General features: G+C 37.1%; 1 protein-coding gene across 1 annotated transcript in view; it reads right to left on the reverse strand.

Moving 5' to 3' along the window:
- Positions 1–20,510, reverse strand: part of PARP4 (poly(ADP-ribose) polymerase family member 4) — a 99,655-nt gene that overhangs the window by 62,583 nt on the left and 16,562 nt on the right. Inside the window, 11 exon segments of the mRNA XM_020968809.2 lie at positions 1,220–1,379; positions 2,898–3,081; positions 4,377–4,475; positions 5,529–5,666; positions 7,329–7,489; positions 10,309–10,479; positions 11,802–11,939; positions 12,559–12,708; positions 17,602–17,715; positions 18,398–18,473; positions 20,220–20,283. Of these exon segments, the coding sequence (XP_020824468.1) occupies positions 1,220–1,379; positions 2,898–3,081; positions 4,377–4,475; positions 5,529–5,666; positions 7,329–7,489; positions 10,309–10,479; positions 11,802–11,939; positions 12,559–12,708; positions 17,602–17,715; positions 18,398–18,473; positions 20,220–20,283 (1,455 nt within the window).

The raw sequence follows: 20,510 nt of genomic DNA on the forward strand, positions 1-20,510 counted from the left end.
ATCATGGAGCCACAGTCAGAGTAAGACAAGATTTAATAGCTTCCACATTAAAGGATCATGGGCTTGGAATGTAATATTCTGAAAGGCAAAGGAGCTAGAATTACAACTAAGAATCACCTACCCAGCAAAACTGAGTATAATTCTTTAGAGGAAAAAAAAACATTCAAAGAAACAGAGGACTTTCAAGCATTCTTGATGAAAAGACCAGAGCTGAAGAGAAAACTTGACTTTTAAATACAAGACTCAAATACAAGCATAGATAGGTAAACAGGAAAGGGAAATCATAATGGACTTAATAAGATTAAACTGTTTACATTCCTACATGGGAAGATGATATTTGTAACTCATAAGAACTTTCTCATTATTAGGATTGTTAGAGAGAGTATATAGAGACAGAGGGCACAGGTGTGAGTTGAATATGAAGGGATGATATCTGAAAAGATAAAATTAAGGAGAGAGGAATGCACTGGGTGAAATGGAAAGGGAGAGGCAGAATGGGGTAAATTATCTCATACAAAAGAGGCAAGAAAAAGCTTTTACAGTGGAGGGAAAGATGGGAGAGAAGAGGAGGAGTGAGTGAACCTTACTCTCATCAGAATTGGCTCAAAGAGGCAATTAATTTCACACACACTCAATTAGGTGTAGAAATCTATCTTACCCTACAGGAAAGTAGGAGAGAAGGGGAATAAGAGAATGTCAAGATTGGTATGATTTAGTTCCTCCAGCAATACTTACTTTTTGGTTTTTGAACAAAGATCTCACTTCTAGAGTACCAATAATTAAGGCTTCTAGACAATCTGAAAAACTATGATTCTTAACGTCTCTCTTCCCCATTTTCCAACACTCTGCCACTCTCTCTGTAGAAGGGGAAAGAGGTCATACAAAGATGAAGGCCATTTTATATTTTTCTTTGTTTTATGGTGTGCCATTGCCCAAGAAATTCATCACCAAGTGGCCAACCTACTAGTGTTCAACATCTCTGTATGTAAGCTGAGCCTAAAGCAGACAGTCTTTCACTAAGACTATATATACTCAAAGACTTTCCAGCATGGTAGAGTAGCTGGAGCTTGCACTTCATTGCCCTAGGTCTTGAGATTCTGGGTTACTTTCACCCAACGAGGAGACTTTGGAGTAAGATTCTGTTCTATAAATATTACCAAATATAGGTGTTTGGTAAATGTGCTTAGAAAAATGAATTAATTAAATTAGAGACTCTTACCTTTAAGTTGTGAATGATCATTTAAAATCTCATGTCTATTTTTCTCCCACTCAGTATCAGCGCAAGGACAAAAGTCCTTTACTCGGTCTCCAGGCACACAAAAGTTAACAAGGTATTGCATTTTAACCTGACTGGTTTTGTATACAACAAATTCATCATCCTAGGACAAGGAAAATGAAATCCTTAATAAATTGGTGGAAAAAATTACAATAGTAGATGTTTTCATAAAAACGTATATTTATAAGCTGATTTAGAATTTTATGTTAACACAACCAGCCCATAATAATGTGGATTTCATGACTGTGTTATTGATAGAAAATATCTGAGGATATAGAGAGGTAAGGTAGTATGAGAAATCTCTTTTATAAACTCTATCCTTTCAATCTTGTATTATACTCCCTTACAGGTGGTATGGAGAAGTGGATAGAGAGTGGATCTTGAAGTCAGGAAGAGTAGGGATCCAATCCTGCCTCTGAGATGCATCCTGGCAGCCCCTAGACAATTCTCTAGAATATAAATTGAAGTTACACTGATTTTTCCCCTCTTTTACTTTTTAAATATTTTTTCTTTCAAAAATACTATTTATTATATAGGATGGCTCTTTGGGAAGAAGAAAAAAAGGGACACTGGGGGAAATTATGATGAACTAATAAAATACATCAACAAAAAGTTATTAAAGGGGCAGCTAGGTGGTGCAATGGATAGAGCATTGGCCCTGGAGTCAGGAGGACCTGAGTTCAAATGTGACCTCAGACACATAACACTTACTAGCTGTGTGACCCTGGGCTAGTCACGTAACTCCAATAGGAGCCTCACCAAAAATAAATAAAGTTATTTAAAAAGAAAAAAGAGAAGTTGTACAGAAAGTGTTGACCTATATTGGAAGAGGGAGTTTCCTTACCTGTGAATTTCATATACAAATGAAATCACAGGTCCAGTCCCTATCCCTATCTCACTACCCTTTATTTTGTATTTCAGCCAAATAATTACTTCCTGCCCCCTAAATACACGATGTACTCTTGTGTCTCCATGGCTTTGCTTGCAGAATTCCTTTTTCCTGGAATCCTCTCGACGTTTCACCTGTTGAATTCCTACCTATCCTTTAAAGCCCAACTCCTTAAGGAAGCCTCCTCTGATCCTTCAATCAATAATGTTCTTCCCCCTCAGGTCTTACATAGCACTTCTGTGTGCCTTTAATACATTTGCCATAAAATAGGATATATTCCAGCTATATGTAATCATGTTCCATCAACCTGGACATCGTGCAATGGAGAGAGTTCTGGATTCTTAGTGAAGAGTCCAGGTTCAAATCCCCATTCTACCACAAACTTGCAGGGTCACTAAGCAAATCACTTATCTTTTCTAGAACTGAAGTTTCCTCAATTATAAAATAGGGGTGAGGGGACTGCTGGACTATATGACTTTTGAGTTGCCTCATAGTTCTAAATCCATTTTCTACTAGTTCTACCAGCTCCTTGAGGGCAGAGACCATGTCTGATCTAAATTTTCCATCTGGCCCAGGGCCTAGCACAGTGTTCTTTTGTCATGAACATTTAATATGCATTTGTTGTATTGTACTTATTTAAACATCAACATATTTGATTCAAGGGACTAGAATAACTATAGACCCTTCTTTTAATATTCAATAGAACACCTGATTGCATTAATATATAAATACCTCGAAGTCTGAGATGATATGTTCTGTTCTCCGAATTCCATGCACACTGTTGTAACTTGGCGGTGGCTCAGTTAATGAGAAATCTCTCTTGTGCAAATTCATACAGGATCCAAGGGCAACATCACAAACAACCAGGAATCTAGTGCCATTTGTTTTATTTGATTTTGTGTACTTAATGCTTGCACTACATGTGAAAGAATACGTGCCATTATAGCGCACTTGTATGCTTTTGTTTTTTAAGGACAATATAATAATGTATATATCTTATCAATGGACTTAGTTATATTAGTAAAAAAATATTTATTAAGAATTATGAAATCCAAGCAAATTGCTTTCTTTTTTGGAGGTATATTTACTCTTAATAGCAAAACTAAAGGGTGGGGTTTGAACTCAAAGCATATACAACTTTTCAAGAAGCTAGAAAAAAATCCAGAAGCACCAGATTATAGCACCTTTTTAAATGACATAAATGAAACAACAGAGGTCTTTGCTATAAATGAACCCAATACATTCATATTTCATAACCAATGTTCACTTTGAGATTATAAGTCAATAAATATAGCTCAAAAAAGAAATAGAGGAAAGGTGGAGACAGTTCATTAGAGATTAGCTTCTTTTCTTGATGAAGATTTATACAATTAATTAAATTCAGTTAATTAATTACAATCCCCCATTTTGCTAGTTTTTCTTAGAAAGAGTCAAAAAGGTTATAGTTTCGTTGGTAGTTTACCTAGAGAAAACTGTTTTAATTATCATTGTGAGAAAAATTGACTTAGCAGAGTTGATTAAATTGGATAACATTCCTTCCCACCCCAATTGACAGCCAATTAGTTTGTATAAAGGTAAATATAAGTAAGAATATAAAGGAAGAAACACCTTTTCCTTATAGTCCAATTGTGTATACAATCCACATATAATGGTGAATAACCTTGTAGTAAATCAATATTACTGAAAGATCAGTTCCCCTAAATTTATGAAAACAAAAGACATGAGCAAAGCCTCATAGTCTCTGCTGCTGGGCAGCAAAGGCTGGTAGATCAAGTTTAACAGTTCTGAGCTCCAATGGGCACAAGCTGAAGATTTTCCGTACTAAGGTCAGCACCAGGAAGATGTAAGAGTCTGCCTAAGGAGGGGCAAACAAGTCCAACTGAGCAGGTAAAAGATCCTGTGTTGATTCATGGTAGACTCAAGATTGTGGGAATCTGGGCTCTTCCATCTGGGGCAAGACAGAGAGACCAGTATTCCTCCAAACTAACACACACACACACACACACACACACAGAGTCCCCAAACAAAAAGCAAAAGACTTAACTATAACTATGCTAAAAAAAAAAATCAGTCACATACAGTACATTTGTTACTTGGGAGGGAAATTCCACAAACAAAACTGAAAAAAAAAAGTGAAGTATCTAGTGGGTACTCAATTATTCACTGATAATGACAGTGAAGGAGAAGCATAGTTGGGAGTACTGTACTGACCTGAGAGAATCACTGAAGTATATTCCACTACCAAGATTTCCAAAATCTGTTCTTTCTATTCCATGATCTTCAACCAATCTTTTGGGTAACAGCAATCCCCTATAAAAAGAAAGAATGTCATAGTCATGTAGGGGAGAAAATGTTTCATCTCAGATTCAGAACTGTAGTTCACATACACACATAAAAGCATAAACCAAACAAATCTTAAGATATATTTCAAGTTAATCAAGGTGGGGAAAGAGGTCAGGGTACTACTTAAATTAAAAAATCATATCCCTAGTTGCTCATCACAATAGAATCAATATAATCGTTCCCTATTTGGACTACAGTTCTCCCTGACCTCAGGCTCTTTCTATTTCATTTCCCATAAGTGTCATGGTAATTTTCTTCAGTTTTTTTTTTAAGGCAATTGGAGTTAAGTGACTTGCCCAGTGTCAAGTGTTTGGTCTGAGTCCAGATTTTAACTCAGCTCCTCCTGACTTCTGGGCCTGTGCTCTATCCACTGTGCCACCTAGCTGCCGCATAATTTTCTTCAGTTTTAAAAAAAGAATTCCTTTTCTTTTATTATGAACTTTCTGTGTGGCTCAGAGAAAACCTATTATCATTCACAGCTTCTAATTCTTTCAAACTGTTTATGATATAAATGAGAAGGTTATATAAGTCCACATGGCAAAAAAGATAAGAATTCCAATTTGCTAAACCAGTTGAAAAATAAAGCCATTTCCATTCTCTAATAAAACTATTCTTATGGTTTAAAATAAATGGGAATAGATTGATTAATTTAAATGATCTTAGATACTCAAATGCTCATCTTAATCATATGTATTTATAATACATGCACACATATATGTACATATCAACATATTGATATATCAATAATACGTCTAATAATTCATATCTTCCTTTATTTTTAAACTTAATTTTTAAAAACACATCTATTTGAGTAACAAAGGTACTGAATTTTTCCTTGGCTGAAAGGTTTTAAAGGAAATATTGGTTTTCCCATCAGATTTTCTACATGTATAATAATAAATCATTACAGAACTAAGATGAAAATAATTTTTAGGAACAAATTAAGGGAATTCTTGTTTAATATGAAAAACTTTAAAATAAACTGAAAAAGTTTGGGTGAAATAAAGATAGATAGAGTACCGGGAAAGAATTCCAACAATATTTCTCCCAGGTGTTCCATGTAGTAAGGACTGCACATTGCCAAGCTTGCTCTGAAATTCCACAGTTTCATTAACTCTGCCAATTCGATATACATTTAAGATGTCCACTGGATTCTGCCTGCAAAAATTATAAAAGGAACCTTCAGACTATATTACTAACTCACCACAAAGACAAAAAAAGACTTGAGGGTCAACTCTACACCAAGAGTTATACAAAATAAAAAGGGTTATATAACAGGGGTTATACAAAACAAAATAAAGTTGGGCAAGTGACTTCCTATGAAGCTCTATAGGCTGGGTTTGTTTCTATTCTCATTAAATATTGGTCCTTTGATCACAGTGGTTATAGCCATACTGATGGGAGGGCAGACCTGTTTGTTGGAAGTGGGCATCAAAGTGGGCTGTATCTTGTTAAAATTACAATAAGTGTTGATTCTAGCATTTGATGAATATTTTGACCCATGGGAAAATCTTCTGAGAATCATCATTCCCTAAGAGAACTGATTTGCTCTCTTCAAGTCACTTAAAACTAAATATTAAGTAAATTCTTGCCTTCTGATGGCCATTAGCACCATAAGCTAGTATTGCATTACCACATGATAACGGATTTTACTCATGCACTACACAATCCAGAAAACTCAGTCAACTCACATTATTCATATTCTATTGCCTACCTATTCTAGTTTTCTTGGGATGAAGTTCAGACTTATTGTGCTCCCCGTAGGGAGGTCAAGTGTTATTCTTGAAGGCTTGTGGGTATTTCAAAGACCCACGTTGTTGCTATGGCAGCCCTCTATTAACCTTATGGAGGTTCTGGAGGGACTAAAGTAGAGAGCAAATGACAAAAAGAAGATTGACTACATGTCAAATCTGTTTAGGCAAAAAATCATCTGTATTACTAAAGACTACCCTGAAGAACCAAGGAAAAGTAAGAGAAAGAAATATCCTCTACTGTAATGTTATATCAAATGTCTGAGCACTGATTTATTATTGCATTTAGGAGGCTTGTACTGAGGAACTGAATAAACAGAAGCACGTCCTCTGTTTGTGGTTAGGTAGAGTATAGGTAGCAAAAAAGGTCAATACTTTTCCAAAATCTATGTGGTAGCCTCACTAAAACAATCAAAAGTTTCTTGCAAAGATAATCATAAAGAGGATCATAGGATGGACTTTAGAGACTTTCCTGAGGTCATGTAAGTAGCAAGTAGTAGGAGCCAACATTGGAACCAAACTCCTCTAACTCCAAAATCCAGACCTCTTTCCATAAAACTAGAGGATGACAGGAGACAAAGGACAATACAAAGACAAAGCACAGAAAGTCTGGATTTTTCCAGGTGTGTTTTTGCCGAGTTTACAATTCTAGTTTTTTCATGCCACATTAAAAAGAAAAACAAAATCCAAATCCAAATCACAGCCCCATATTTTTCCCATTTTTAACCTCGATTTTTAAGGGACCCCCCCACCCAGGTAATAAGAAAGAGATTAACGGGTTGTAACACACAAGGCTCAAATGCTCTGATTTTTTAAATTCTCAAAGAGATGTAACTACTGCAAAAAAGAAAATGTGAGGTGTAATAATAAGGCAGGAAATCAAACACAGAAGATCAAACAACCTGCAGATATCAGGAAAGAAAGAAATCTAATAGAAACAGCAGGGTAAGAGTCAGGATTTTATTGAAGTTACCTGTTACCAGTTCTGGTAGTATAGTGCTCTTTATATAAATCTGATATATTATTGTGTAATTAATTATACAATGCAAAAAACTAATCTTTTGCTCACCCATAATTTTTTTGCAATACCTCTTCTTTAACCTTGGAAAACTCTCTCGTGTTCTCATTAACATGCTCAATTTTGCATCTCAGAGCTCGATATTTGGCAAGAGAAGGTGGGTTAGGTCTTGAGAGATTTGCTTCACTGACATTAACTACATCTCTTATGAGCTGTAGAGAGAAATAGTACAAAAACACTAAATTACCACATATTGAGGTTATTATAAATATATGCATGTCGATATGTACATACACTTACAGTTTTCTCATTAGGATGAAAAAATACACACAACTTTTTAACAGAAAAACTTTGTTAAGTATTAATCTTTCTTGCTGTTGGCATATTAAGGTTTACACACATAGGGCCCTAGGAGTGTTGATTTAGGGGGGAAAGAGACTTCAGAGAACATTTATTTCAACCCCCTCATTTTATAGATGAGGAAACTAAAAACCAAGGAGGATAAGTGACTTGCCCAAAGGTCACACATTTCTCTCTATAAGACTTTCTCTACCATGCTGTAGAAACCTCTCCAGCCCTTGACTATTTCTCCCCTTGGAAGTACCTTCCCCCTTGGCTGATTTCTTTCAGGATCTCTACTTTCAGAGGCCAGCTAGGCCTTCATTCCTTTCCAGGACACACAGACTCTCTACAGGTCTACAGTACCTTCTCTACCAAGCTGCTGGGATCTTCATCTCCCTCCCACCTCAGAGCAAGAACTGTCTTTCTTTCTGCTTGTTATTTGTATGCCCAACACTTAATAGTGTCCCTGAAATATAGTAAGTGCTTGACAAATGCTTGTTGAAATCAGTGTGCTTTAAACTACACCACATTACTTTACATATTATTACGTTGGCCCATGACAGCATAGTATATAATCAGTTAGGTATCTGAATTACTCTTTTTTAATGGACTTGCTGAATTTAACATATTCAGCTTGCATACTGTAAATGAAGGCTGCTGTTGCTATTTTACTTAGAAAATTTTACTGCTATTTTGATTCACTGGCCTCCCCACCTCCCACTCCCCACTACCCCCACAGCCCATCAGAGGTAGCTGCTATTAGTAACTCAAGGCTAACACATAAGGAAATTAGAGTGGGGCATAGCAATTCATCAACATTTCAAATGAAACTTGGAAATTTGCAGGACAAAATTTTCCAATAAGAAAACCTGGCTTGTTCAGCATTGCCCTTCCAGTTGCCTGACACATATACCTAGTGCTAGTATGTCTTTCAAACTTATCTCTTAATGTTCTGCTTCCTTGATCATTGTATTTTCTCCAATTCTAACATTTCACTTAGCCCTAACCCTGAACCGGCTGTTCAGTATCTCTGTTAGACCCTTTTAAAGTGCCCTGTGGAATTCTTGTTATTTTGTGAGCAAACTTTCCTGCATGTTCAAACTCCCAACAAGTGGAGAAACTGGATGGTGGGTATCACCCACCTTTGAGACTGGCAGTTGTAGGTCAAGTGGAAGAAGGCCTTCAGGGTGGTGAGTAGGGAATCATCAAAGTGGCAGACATTAGCACTCAGCAATGCTTGTCACATTGAATAGAACCTTGACACCACCCTTCAGGGCCTATCTTGAATGCTGCCATCCCTTGTCCCAGTGGAAAGTAACTTTTTCCTTATCTGAATTCCTACTGCATTCTTACTGCCCTTTTTTGTTGTTGGTCAGTCACGTCTGACTCTTTATGACCCCATTTTGAGGTTTTCATGGCAAAGCTACTGGAGTGTTTTGCCATTTCCTTCTCCAGTTCATTTTATAGATGAGGAAACTGAGGCAAACAGAATCAAGTGACTTGCTCAGGGTCACACAGCTAGTAAGTGTCTAAGGCCAGATTTGAAGTCAGGAAGATGAATCTTCCTATTCCAAGCCTAGTGCTCTGCCTACCACTTAGCACCACTTAGCTGTCCCTTCTGCTCTTTTACAGCCTGACATTCATTTTATAACTTATCTATTCTATGAGACTGCAAGCTTTTGAGGGCACATGTCTTATTCATCTTCATATCTTCTAAAGCACCTTGCTTACTATGTGCAAAGCACTGAGCTCTCCATAAATATGTGTTGAATTGATTGAATGAATATTTGAGAATAAAATGAAGATGAAGGAGAGCATTTAACATTGAGTTGAATGTTCTGTAGATATGAAAGCTCAAGGCAACAGGTAGCCACTCTCATTAGATAATTACCATTCTTAGTAATAGTATATATAATCAATGACTTTAAAATCTTTAGGATTGGTCTCAGACACAATGATAGGCTATGTGGAGAAATTTCTATTTCTATAATGTTATTCATTGAATCATGAAATTTTATGTCTGGAGATTAGCAGTTATATAGTCTAATTGTTTGTTTGACAACGAGAAAGCTGAACTTGACAAAGATCATGTAATTAGCAACTCATTACACAGGAATTTATTTCAAGAGAGGTTAAGGGTAGGGCCTGGACCTGTGAGTTCATTGGTAAGGGCACTCTCAGGTGAGGAAACTCCTTCCACCAATGCAGGTTGGTCCCCTCTAGTCTCAAAGACTCGCCTCCAGCTTGAAAAGGTTAAGTCATGCAGTCACTATGTGTCAGAGGCAAGACTATAACCCAGATCTTCCTGATTGCAAGGACAACTCTCTATCCATTATACCACACTGCCTCACCATTCTTTTTTTTTTTCTTTTGGTGAGGCAATTGGGGTTAAGTGACTTGCCCAGGGTCACACAGCTAGTAAGTATTATGTGTCTGAGGCCAGATTAGAATTCAGGTCCTCCTGACTCTAGGGCCAGTGCTCTATCCACTGTGCCACCTAGCTGTCCCTCTCCATTCTTTTTTACATAGAGCCTTTACAGAGGTATTTCTGAATTTGAGCTAGTATATCAACATATTTATGAAGAGACTTTAAAAACCTGACTTAAAGAACATTGATCAAAGTTTTTAAAAACTCTTCATAGAAGTCCTTTTTAATATCTCAATTTAGCTATAAATTTCAAAGTAATACCTGGCAGAGATCTTCTTTCTTAGATAACAGTCTTTGGTTAACTTCATCTTCTGTACTTCTATGAGGTATAAGTCGGTAGAATTCTGACATCAGCTTTCTCAACTCTTCTGCTGTTTCTCCCTTGTTTAATGTTGCCTTAACTTGAAGCAGAATTCCCTCAGCTTTGCTCACCTTTAATATAAAATATTATTAAAATGAAATCTTGGTAAATAGAGCAAAAAATAACCAAATCTTTGGTAGCCATATTGTAACTATTAATTCTAAAGATGAAAGCAACAGGATTCTTCAAAAAATATAGTATTAAAAAATTGGACTCAGTTTACAGAAAGGAAGTATGATGCCAATTTTTGATGAGTATTGCTGTACCTTTAGGAGACTTGCTTTTCAAATAAATCCAGGAAGATGTTTGAATTAAATGATAAAGAACAGCAATAAAACTACTATGAAGTAGAATAGGAAGGATCCTATTAGATACCTGGTACATAATGTTATTTTACACAATCACAAGTCCAAAAAATGACTTCAATACATCAAGGATCTATCATTCATCAGAAAAGGGGTTGGGATCTTATACCTTAGTCTAAGAGTTCTTAACTTTTTTTATGTCCCAGGCCTCTTTGGCACACTAGTGAAGCTTATGGAGCCCTTCTCAGAAAAATGCTTTTAAATATATAAAATAAAACACAGAATGATTACAAAGGAAACCTATCACATTGAAATACAATTACCAAAACATTTTTTTAAAAAGTTTAAGGACCCCACATTAAGAATCTTTTCCTTAGATAGTTTTATTCATGTGGCCAAAATAAAATCATCTCCTGGAGGCCAGCTTTGGTCTTAGCTAGGATGATCCTTGGAAATCCATTTCCAGGTATATACTTAAAGTCTGTCCACTTTAGTAGGACCTCAGTACTTATGCTCTGCTGTTATGGCCTTGAAGAACTGAGGATCATCCCCTTACATCAAACTTACTTTCAAAAAGCGTAAGATAAAATAATCATCACCAAGGTTTTTCTACTGGTAAGAGTTAGAAATTACTAAATTAGCTTTCTTTCTGGTACAAATCAGCCTCTTGTGAGTCTAGGAAGAATAAGCCAGTTTCTCCAAAGTCTCATCCCCACTGAATAAACTGGCCAGTGAAATTTTATATCTATTAAATTAAGTCACAGAATTGCTCAGAAATTTTTTCCTTCACATGGAAAATGGTCCCTGGCAATATGTGATGCTGTGCTATTAATGTTCATATCAATGTTTCCAGTTTATTAAATATCATATTGTTAAGAAATATTGTGTCTACCTCTCAAAATAGTTCAATTATGGAACTCTCACCATGTTTTTGACTTAACAACTCAACTTGCTTTTCTATGCCATGGCAGAATCTGACTTCAGTTAGTATATACTACAAATGGATCTAATTATTATGTCTTAAGTTGCTATTCTGAAAACAAAACGTTTTTTAAGTAGAACATATTTTTCCCAAATCACTGACTTACATCATTTAGGCTGATGCTATTTGCTGGCTTGAGAAGAATGTTCTCCAGGTGACCAAGAGCTTCCACCCAAATCAACTCCACTAAGGTACTCACTTCTTCACTTATAGTATCTCCATTTAACACATCTTCCAACAGCAACTGGAACCAAAAAACACTCAAGTTACAAAAGTGGAAATGTTTAAAAGCAACCTAAGCATGAGAGAGGAATGAAGAGAAGCATAATTATGGCCTAGAGTAGTGAGAAGTAACATGGGCATTCTTGGCGTTCTACAGCTCCTCATCATAGTGCCTCTTTATTTTCTCACTCTTTCCTCATTTTCTGATGCTTTCTCTAGTTCTCTCTACCACTCCTTTCTCCCTTTTTTCCCCACTTTGGTTTATTTGCTTTAGGTCCTCCATTAAAACTCATGGGCATTTCTTACTCATATTAATGGTGCTTGGGCTAAAAAAGGCATATCCTGACATATTTTATGGAAGATAATTAAATGACATGAAATAAGTAGGGTTTGCTGTTTACATACATTACCAATCAGTTACAGATGTTGCAGATTATCCCATTTGGCTATTATGACCTTTTTTCATGGCTCTAAACCAAATAACCTCTTATTTCTATAAAGTTTTTTTCTCTACTTTTGCAATTCTTTTCTGTTCTATCAATTTTTCACTTAAATAAATACCTTTTCTCTCAAGAATATTAAAATAAGTTACTTAAATAATTTATGGCCAGAAGAAAGACAAATAAATAAATCAATCTAACTGCTTGTAACTTCTCAGATGCTAGTAGGTTTGCTTCAGGTGGAAAACTTTCTGATGGCAGAAATCCTTGTTTATTCAGTTCTTCAATATAATTCTCATAGTATTCACTTGCATCTTCAGATGTATTCTTTCTAGATAAATGTCTTCTAGTCTGTGAATTACAGTACATATCAAAGTGTTAGAATAAGAGCACTTTATTTACCCAGTAGTCACTTATCCAGGAATCTCAACTATCTGGAACATATCCAAAAGTTATCAAGTCAACAAAAATGTTCTTTGAGTAACAAAAATAGATTTCAAAGTCTACTTATTAGAGCTTCTGCTTATTTACTTTTACTTTACATAAAGTACTAACAAATTCAGTTATACAGTTTTCCAGTTCTGGGAAAATTAAAAACAATTGCAAGAGAAGAAGGAAGGAGGAAAAGGCTATTCCTCGATCCAGGAATACCAATAAGGAGCAAGAAATAACAGTTGACAGCAAGTGAGAAGGTAGAAAAACTACAAAAAGCAGACTGGAATTCATAAGGCAGAGTAATCTAAAGCAGTCTAGGATTTTGTAGGGGCAAATCTCTTGATATACTTCAATGGTCCCAAGGGTATCATTATATCATAACACAGCATATTAGTTGATATACATAATCACAATCTTGAGAAAATGTTAAATTATGTTTTGTATTTCATAAGGAAATCCATTAAATATCTAAAACTTACAAATTTTGACATTTAAAGGAGCAAGTTTCAGATATCTAGAAAATTCACTTAAGTAGAATATCTCATTCTATAATAAGCCAATTAAATAGGCCACATATTTTTTTTCTTTTGGATGAGGTAATTGGGGTTAAGTGATTTGCCCAGAGTCACACAGCTAGCAAGTATTACGTGTCTGAGGCTGGATTTGAATTTGGGTCCTCCTGACTCCAGGGCCGGTGCTCTATCCACTGAGCCACCCAGCTGCCCCTTAAATAATCTTTTTTTGTTTGTTTTTGGGCAGTTGGGGGTAAGTGACTTGTCCAAGGTCACACAGCTAGTGTCAAGTGTTTGGTTCGAGGCCAGGTTTGAACTCAGGTCCTCCTGACTTCAGGGCCAGTGCTCTATCCACTGCGCCACCTAGCTGCCCCCCCTGGAAAAACACTATCTTAAAGGATGTCCTCCAACATATACATGGGAAAAGCCTTATAAAATAATAAAAGATACCTTAGTTACCATAAGAACAAAACTAACTGTTGGATCTCCTCTGCACAAAATCGAGAGATGTGTGCTCTCTGATGTAAGGTATTTGCCTCTGTCATGGAAGACATCTAGTGCAGAATCCAAACAGAAGTAGTATTCCCTTTAGATGGAGGGACCTTCAAGATCTTCCTATTTGTAGATGACATTACTGAATGTAACCCCCAGAGACTCTGTTACTGAACTGTTGGAGGACCACAGAGAATAGTGTATGGAGGCCTATAGGAGAGCCCAAATTCCATCCAGTTTCTAGGGTCTTTGACTATGGAGGATTAAATAACTTCCTTCTAGGGAGAAGCCAGGAGGCTATGTAATGTGGGAAAAAAGGAAGAAACACGGTTCTGGAATTCCACATGGGCTGATTCTGTGCTATCTAGGAAGCATGTATAGGGAACAGAGTAATTTAGGCTGGTAGCTGTTGTTCACCTGATGCTCATCTATGAGCAGAGAGAAACAGAGGTGATCAACTAAGCACTTGAGACCTGACTGGACGCAAATGAGACAGGTACTGACGGGGATTCTTTTCACCAGTCTGACCGTATTTCTTCTTGTTTCGTCCTTCCACAGTGGGGAGGAAGAAAAAGGAGTGGGAAGGGATGAAAGACTCCAATACCCTAGCTTCAGCCATCTCAGCTTGAAAGCATTACTTTTAACTATTATCTTGATTCTATACTATTTGAAACTGCGACTAAAGCAAATAGGCATTTATGGTGATTCTGGTCCATGCCTGCAAGTATGCAGTTGTAGATTGAGAGGGGGGAAGTAAACCAATTGAGAAGAAAGCAAACAGCAAAAGATGGTGGCCAAGTCCTTGGGCTCATCTTGGCCATCACATGCTCTTGCTGCCATCAAATTCTAGCCACCATTGTCCCAGAGATAGGGGATAGTAGAGAAATCTCCTACTCCCTTTACTGGAAGCCCAACTGAGAGGAAGTATTGGAAGGGTGGTAAAAGAAAGAAATGGGGCTGGTTCTCCCCAAGAATTTTTTTAGCCCACTGAGTGGGTGGCACCCCTTGACTTTGTAGCAAATCATCTTCAATACATCTTATGGCACTGGTGAGCAATCAGGAGCTACTCTATCATCTCAATAAGGAATGTGTCCTTCAGCAAGGGGTCAGAGCACATGTCTCACAGAAAAAGACCAGAGCTCAGGCCCAGCTCCACAGGAGGTAACCTTCAGAGGTTCCTCAGTCACCCCCATGATAACTGTAATATGCCTTAGAACACTGCAGAACCTCTTAAATGAGATCAATAATCATTCAAAAGAATTAAGTCTAATTATCTAGAATAGAAAAACCTAACGGATGAAGGATGCTTATTATTTAGATTGTAATAAGAAGCTGCATGTCCAGCAGTTACAGCTAGTCTGTCACTACATATATCTCAGAGAAACACTGTGATGGATAATAAATGAATGTCCACTAAGAAGTGAAAAGGAAGTTGCATTTGAGAAATTGTGCAGCACTCTCAAACCAAAGCTTCTCCCTGAAACAAACAAACAAAAACCATTATTTTCATGCAAGTATTCTTCCAGTGATGTTTTGTGGCTCTAAATTATGGACTACTACAATCTCTGAAGAATCAAAATTATGGTCACCCAAAAGGCAATGAAGAGATGCAGGTGGGCATCAAAAGGCTACAATTTATTTCCAACAATGAATTGCAGGTCAAAAGGAATTACCAAAGATACCAAAAATGAAATGTCTAGCTGGGAAAGGAGGTAACCTGGTTATGTTCCAAAAGAGGACAACCCATATGCTGTACTGTTATGTACATAATATCAAGAAACCCAGAAGGCAGCTCTGGCCTGTTGAGTAGGCACCATGGAGGATTTATAGGAGGACATGGACAAGAATTAATGCATGGATGGGTGACCATCTGCTCTTTCGGAGGGACCACAGACCTACCGGGTTATTCATATATTCTATTTATTCTTCTCATTTAAATAAATCACAACATGCCAGGGGGAAATGTGCCCAAATCCTTTTGAAATTATTCTTGCTAAGGCTGGTTCATTGAGCCAAGAAATGAAGTGATAAATGCCCTAATCAAATAAGTTCCAGAAGTTTTTGAGATTCTAAAATTGTAATTGTGCCCTATGCTTTTTTTAGATGTACATATCAGTGCACTATTTTATTTCATTCTCTCTTTTTGCCCCTTAAGTAGACATTATATGAAACACTAAAGTATAATTAAATTATTCTTTATTAAATATAAGTGCATTTGCCTTTTATTTATTGGAAAATTATTACTCAAGGGGTAGTGGGAAATACAACATAAGTGGCAACATCTTACCAACACCAAATTACCTGTGAGAGACAGAAAGAAGGGTTCTTAGGAAAAGAGTCAAAAAATAAAGAGAGGAACTTGTATCGAAAAAGGGCTGAGAGGCAGAGGTTTCAGCAGGATCTGATAATGGTGGGGACCTCCCCTAATGGCTTTCAGGTATTGTTTTGGGCTGTGAACCTCAGACCATCTTTATTATTGTTGTTTAGTCATTTTTCAGTCACTTCTGACTTTTCATAACCCCATTCGGGGTTTTCTTGGCAAAGATCCTAGAGTGGTTTTGCCATTTTGTTCTCCAGCTCATTTTACAGATGAGGAAACTGAGGCAAAGAGGATTAAGTGATTTGCCTAGAGTCACATTGCTAGTAAGTGTCTGAGGCCAGACTGGAACTCAGGTCTTTCTTGACTCCAGGCCTTGAGCTTTATCATTGTGCCACCTAACTGCCCCAGAATATCTTTAGCTCTTCAGTAAGCCAATAGTCAGATACTGTTCAAAGCAGGCCTTTTGAAGCTTTGCTCTGAATGGAACATGGAAAGCAGCTCATATGGGGCAGCTGTTCTCTGGGCTACAAGATGATGACTAAAGCAAACTGCCCCCAAAGACCAGATGAAAACAAGACAATGGCCCAAGTTTCTTCTACTTTGTTCTATAGTTTAACTCTATTATTGGGGGATGCAGTGGATACAGTGCCAGCCTGGAGGACTGAACTTTCTGAGTTGGGGTCACGAAGAGCCAGACACAACTGAAATGGATGAACAATGACTGCTACTATTTCTAAATAAAGAAAAGAATATTTTGAAGGACTGTGGAATAAGATTTTTCCAACCACATAATTGAATGAATCTTTTAAAGGGCCCTAATTAGCCTGAAAATGAGCAACTATTTTATGACAGTTATAATAGACAACATTACATAGTGGTTAGAGCTATCTAGCCTCAGGGAGACTTGTTCAAGTCCTGCCTCTGACACGTGCTGACTGTGTAACTCCAGGCAAGTCACAGAAGCTCTCAGTGCTCTGCGTCTCTCTCTACAACTCAAAGTTGCAGAGAAGGTGCTGACCTACACTGGCAGGGGGAATTCTCTCTATTGGTGAACTCACAGGCCCATCCTTAACCCTAACCATTATAAACATGCCTTTAAATAATCTAGAATATTCAAGATACTGCTGTCTTCTCTAAGCAATTTTCTACTCTGTCTATTTGATACAATCCTCCCAACTACTAATGAGATGTGGTTATCACTAATGATAACCTCTTTCCTAATTGTTCAGGGGCTGTCAAAGATTGCAGTACTGTATATGAAATGAGTGTGGACAGAGACAGGAAGTTCTAGCACAATTGTTGCATCTGTGGCAAATTCAAATAGAAATAAAACATTTGAATTTCATATTATTAGTGATATAGTTCCTTTGTATCAAACCGTTAATCAATACAGCCCTAAGAACCTGATAGGGTGATTTGTTGGCAAAACAGGTCCAAGAAATGGACCCTAACAGCGGATGAGTACATACAAAGCAACACAAATACCTTAACTCCTCCTGGCAGCAGCAGATTCGCATATACAAGAAAAGAAAAGTCAGAATTTTCTTGGAAGCACTGCAGTTCCACCACCACAACTTCCTTCTCTCCCTCTGACTTAATCTGGAAAAGGTACAGCATGATATTCTAAATTATGTCACTTTTTATGCTCTTTTTACATATATAAGAGGAGGTTTTCTTTCAGTTTTGAAAAGAATGTTATTTGACGCAGAATTCTACTGTAGATTTCTGTGTAAGGATTTTGCACTCCTAGAATCCTGGAAATACTTTTCAGATACAGATAAGAGGAAATAGAGGAGGGACAGAGTGAGCAGTGGCGCTGGCCCCACCTGTTCTTAAGGATCACTTTTGACTTTATTGGTAGTGAGCTTTGGGGGAAGTCATTGAACCTTTTAGTGCCTCAGACAACTCTCCCAGACTACAGTTACAGAGAAAGTGCCAACAGGCATGGATAGTGGAAGATCTTGCCTAGAAACTCCCTACATTGACGAAATCACAATTCTAGTTTCAAAAAAACAACAACCATGAAATGGGATGGAGGTACCAGTGGGACCTGAGTCTTCCCTAATGCAGCAGGATTCTGATGTCTGTCTTCATTTGAGCAATACTGATTTTGAAAAACAAAACTGTTTTTCTAAATGCAACTGCTGCCAAAATTTAATATAACTTTATGAAATCCATCCTTTAAGCTGAGGATATTGAAGCTTTCAAAATGAGTAGGAAAAATTATTATACAAAATATTTAAAAACCATTAATTTCACATACTGGAAATTTAATTCTTACTTTTTCCAAGATGCTATACTTTGCAACTTCAAAATCTTGAGGAACATGAGGGATATTGTCATCTTCAGTATAAAATCTGAAATTTAAACAATAATTTCTTAAACATTAAAGTGTGTTTTTGAGTAGAATTTTGCATTGCCATAAAGATTTTTATGGTAGAGTCCTGTTCTGGTAGATTTACTAGCTCATAAATACATTGATCCACATCCCGTTTAAGTGGAAAGAAGCTTTAGAAGTCAATCAGACCAACCCCCATCTTTTATAAGTGACATCATGTCTCTGCCTATTGCCCATTTATGCATTATCACAATGGGTGAGACTGCCAAATAATCCATGTTCCTGTTCCACATATATTAAAACATCATGAATATTTGTATTAGACAGAAGTAATAGGACAGAGATAAGTTTTTCCTGAGAGAAGTTTATATGATAAAATGTCATACAGTATAAAGTAGAATGAGAATTTGTGGAATGAGCCTGAGAAATTGGTTTTAGTGAGACAAAGTCCAGTTTATAGTCCTTATTCTAGATTTTATCCTTTCTTCTTTATACTGAGAGGTAGCATGGCCTAATGGATAGAGGGGGGCTTTAAGTGAAAAAATCTGGCTTGGATAAAATCTACCCTTTGACACCACTGGTTTTGTGACCCTGGGCAGGTCACTTACACTTCGCACTGCTCTAGGCAACTCTAAGCCTCTAAGTTATAGAAAAGGTGCTGCCCTGCTTTTGTAGAAGGAGTTTCCTCACCTGGGAAGTTCCTTTACCAGTGAAATCACAGGTCTCATCTCTATCACTTCATGATACTCTACTTCCTTCTCTTATCCACCCTCCTCCTCCTCCTCCTTCTACTAAAATAATTAATTTTGATGCGCAATTTATGTAAAAGATTTAAAGTGTACTTTGAGAAAACATACTTCACATTAATCCTCAAAAAATCCTTTGGCAGGAAGATGCCAGTATTTACTTTAGTGGAACCTAATATAGAGAGAGAATAAATAAATGCCTAGATTGAGGTAATTCAGTGGTGGGAAAGACAGGGGTAAAGTAGGATTAGAATCCAGATCTATTGACTGCTATTTTAGTGCTCTTTCCACCCACCTCACGTAATACTGGGAAATAAAATAAATCATCAATGCTTCAAGTAAAACACATTAACTTAAAACACAGGACTAAATGAACATTTGCATGTAGAGAAAAATCTCTTAAAAAACTGATAACAGGGTTTGGCACAGGCCCAAACCACCTAAAAAGGAGATGCCAGGGATTTGTCTCTATGTGACAGGAGACAGGAGAGTTACACACATGGACACTCTGCACTGGCCCTACCACATGGTTGGGAGCAGCCTCTTTGCATTGGCTGGTAGCCAGAACTGGTTGTTTTTAATACTACCTAACTGGGAGAGTCTCTTTTCAACAGTGTCCAGAGGTAAAGGATTCATTCACTCAGAGCAGGGCCACCACTCAGCAAGCTGAGGAAAGAAAGACCTGAAAGAAAGAACCTTCATCTCTCTTTAAACCCCGTGGCCCCAACAGGCAGAGAAGAGCCCTTTTGGTTTTGTTTTATTTGTCCTTTGCAATTCTAAGTACAGAAACATGGCTCAAGCCATGTTGATCTTGGATTCCAGGTCCAGCAAGGAAGCCCTAAGAAGCCAGGGTCCTAGACACAAGCTAGGGGGTGACTTGAGATTTGGATGGAACCTCTGCTTTAGGTGGCTTGAGCATGTGCCAAATCTCTGTTACAGACTTTAATGGTACAAGTATTCTACCACTGGATAAATGTATGGTTAAGTACATAAGGGTTGCAGAAGAAATGAGAGTTTACTTATTGTGTTCCACAATCTCTTCATTCTTCTCCGTGGTACTATACAAGTCATCCTTGTCCACTCCTGGAATAGAAGATACATATTTACTATTAAAGAAAATTCAACAGTAAATAGCTTGATATGATATCTATAGAAAAATAAATAAGGGACCATAAAATTTGGAGCATCAAGACACATAGTCCCATGCTAGAAGGCCTATAAGAATGTATCTTAATTGAATTTAGAACAGTACACAGGAATAAATATACCTAAATTTTTCTCTGCAGCACCTGAAACACATTTGGTGATTT

The sequence above is a fragment of the Phascolarctos cinereus genome, unplaced genomic scaffold (assembly GCF_003287225.1).
Source record: "Phascolarctos cinereus isolate Bilbo 61053 unplaced genomic scaffold, phaCin_HiC Scaffold_726;HRSCAF=1367, whole genome shotgun sequence".
Classification (NCBI taxonomy): Eukaryota; Metazoa; Chordata; class Mammalia; order Diprotodontia; family Phascolarctidae; genus Phascolarctos; species Phascolarctos cinereus.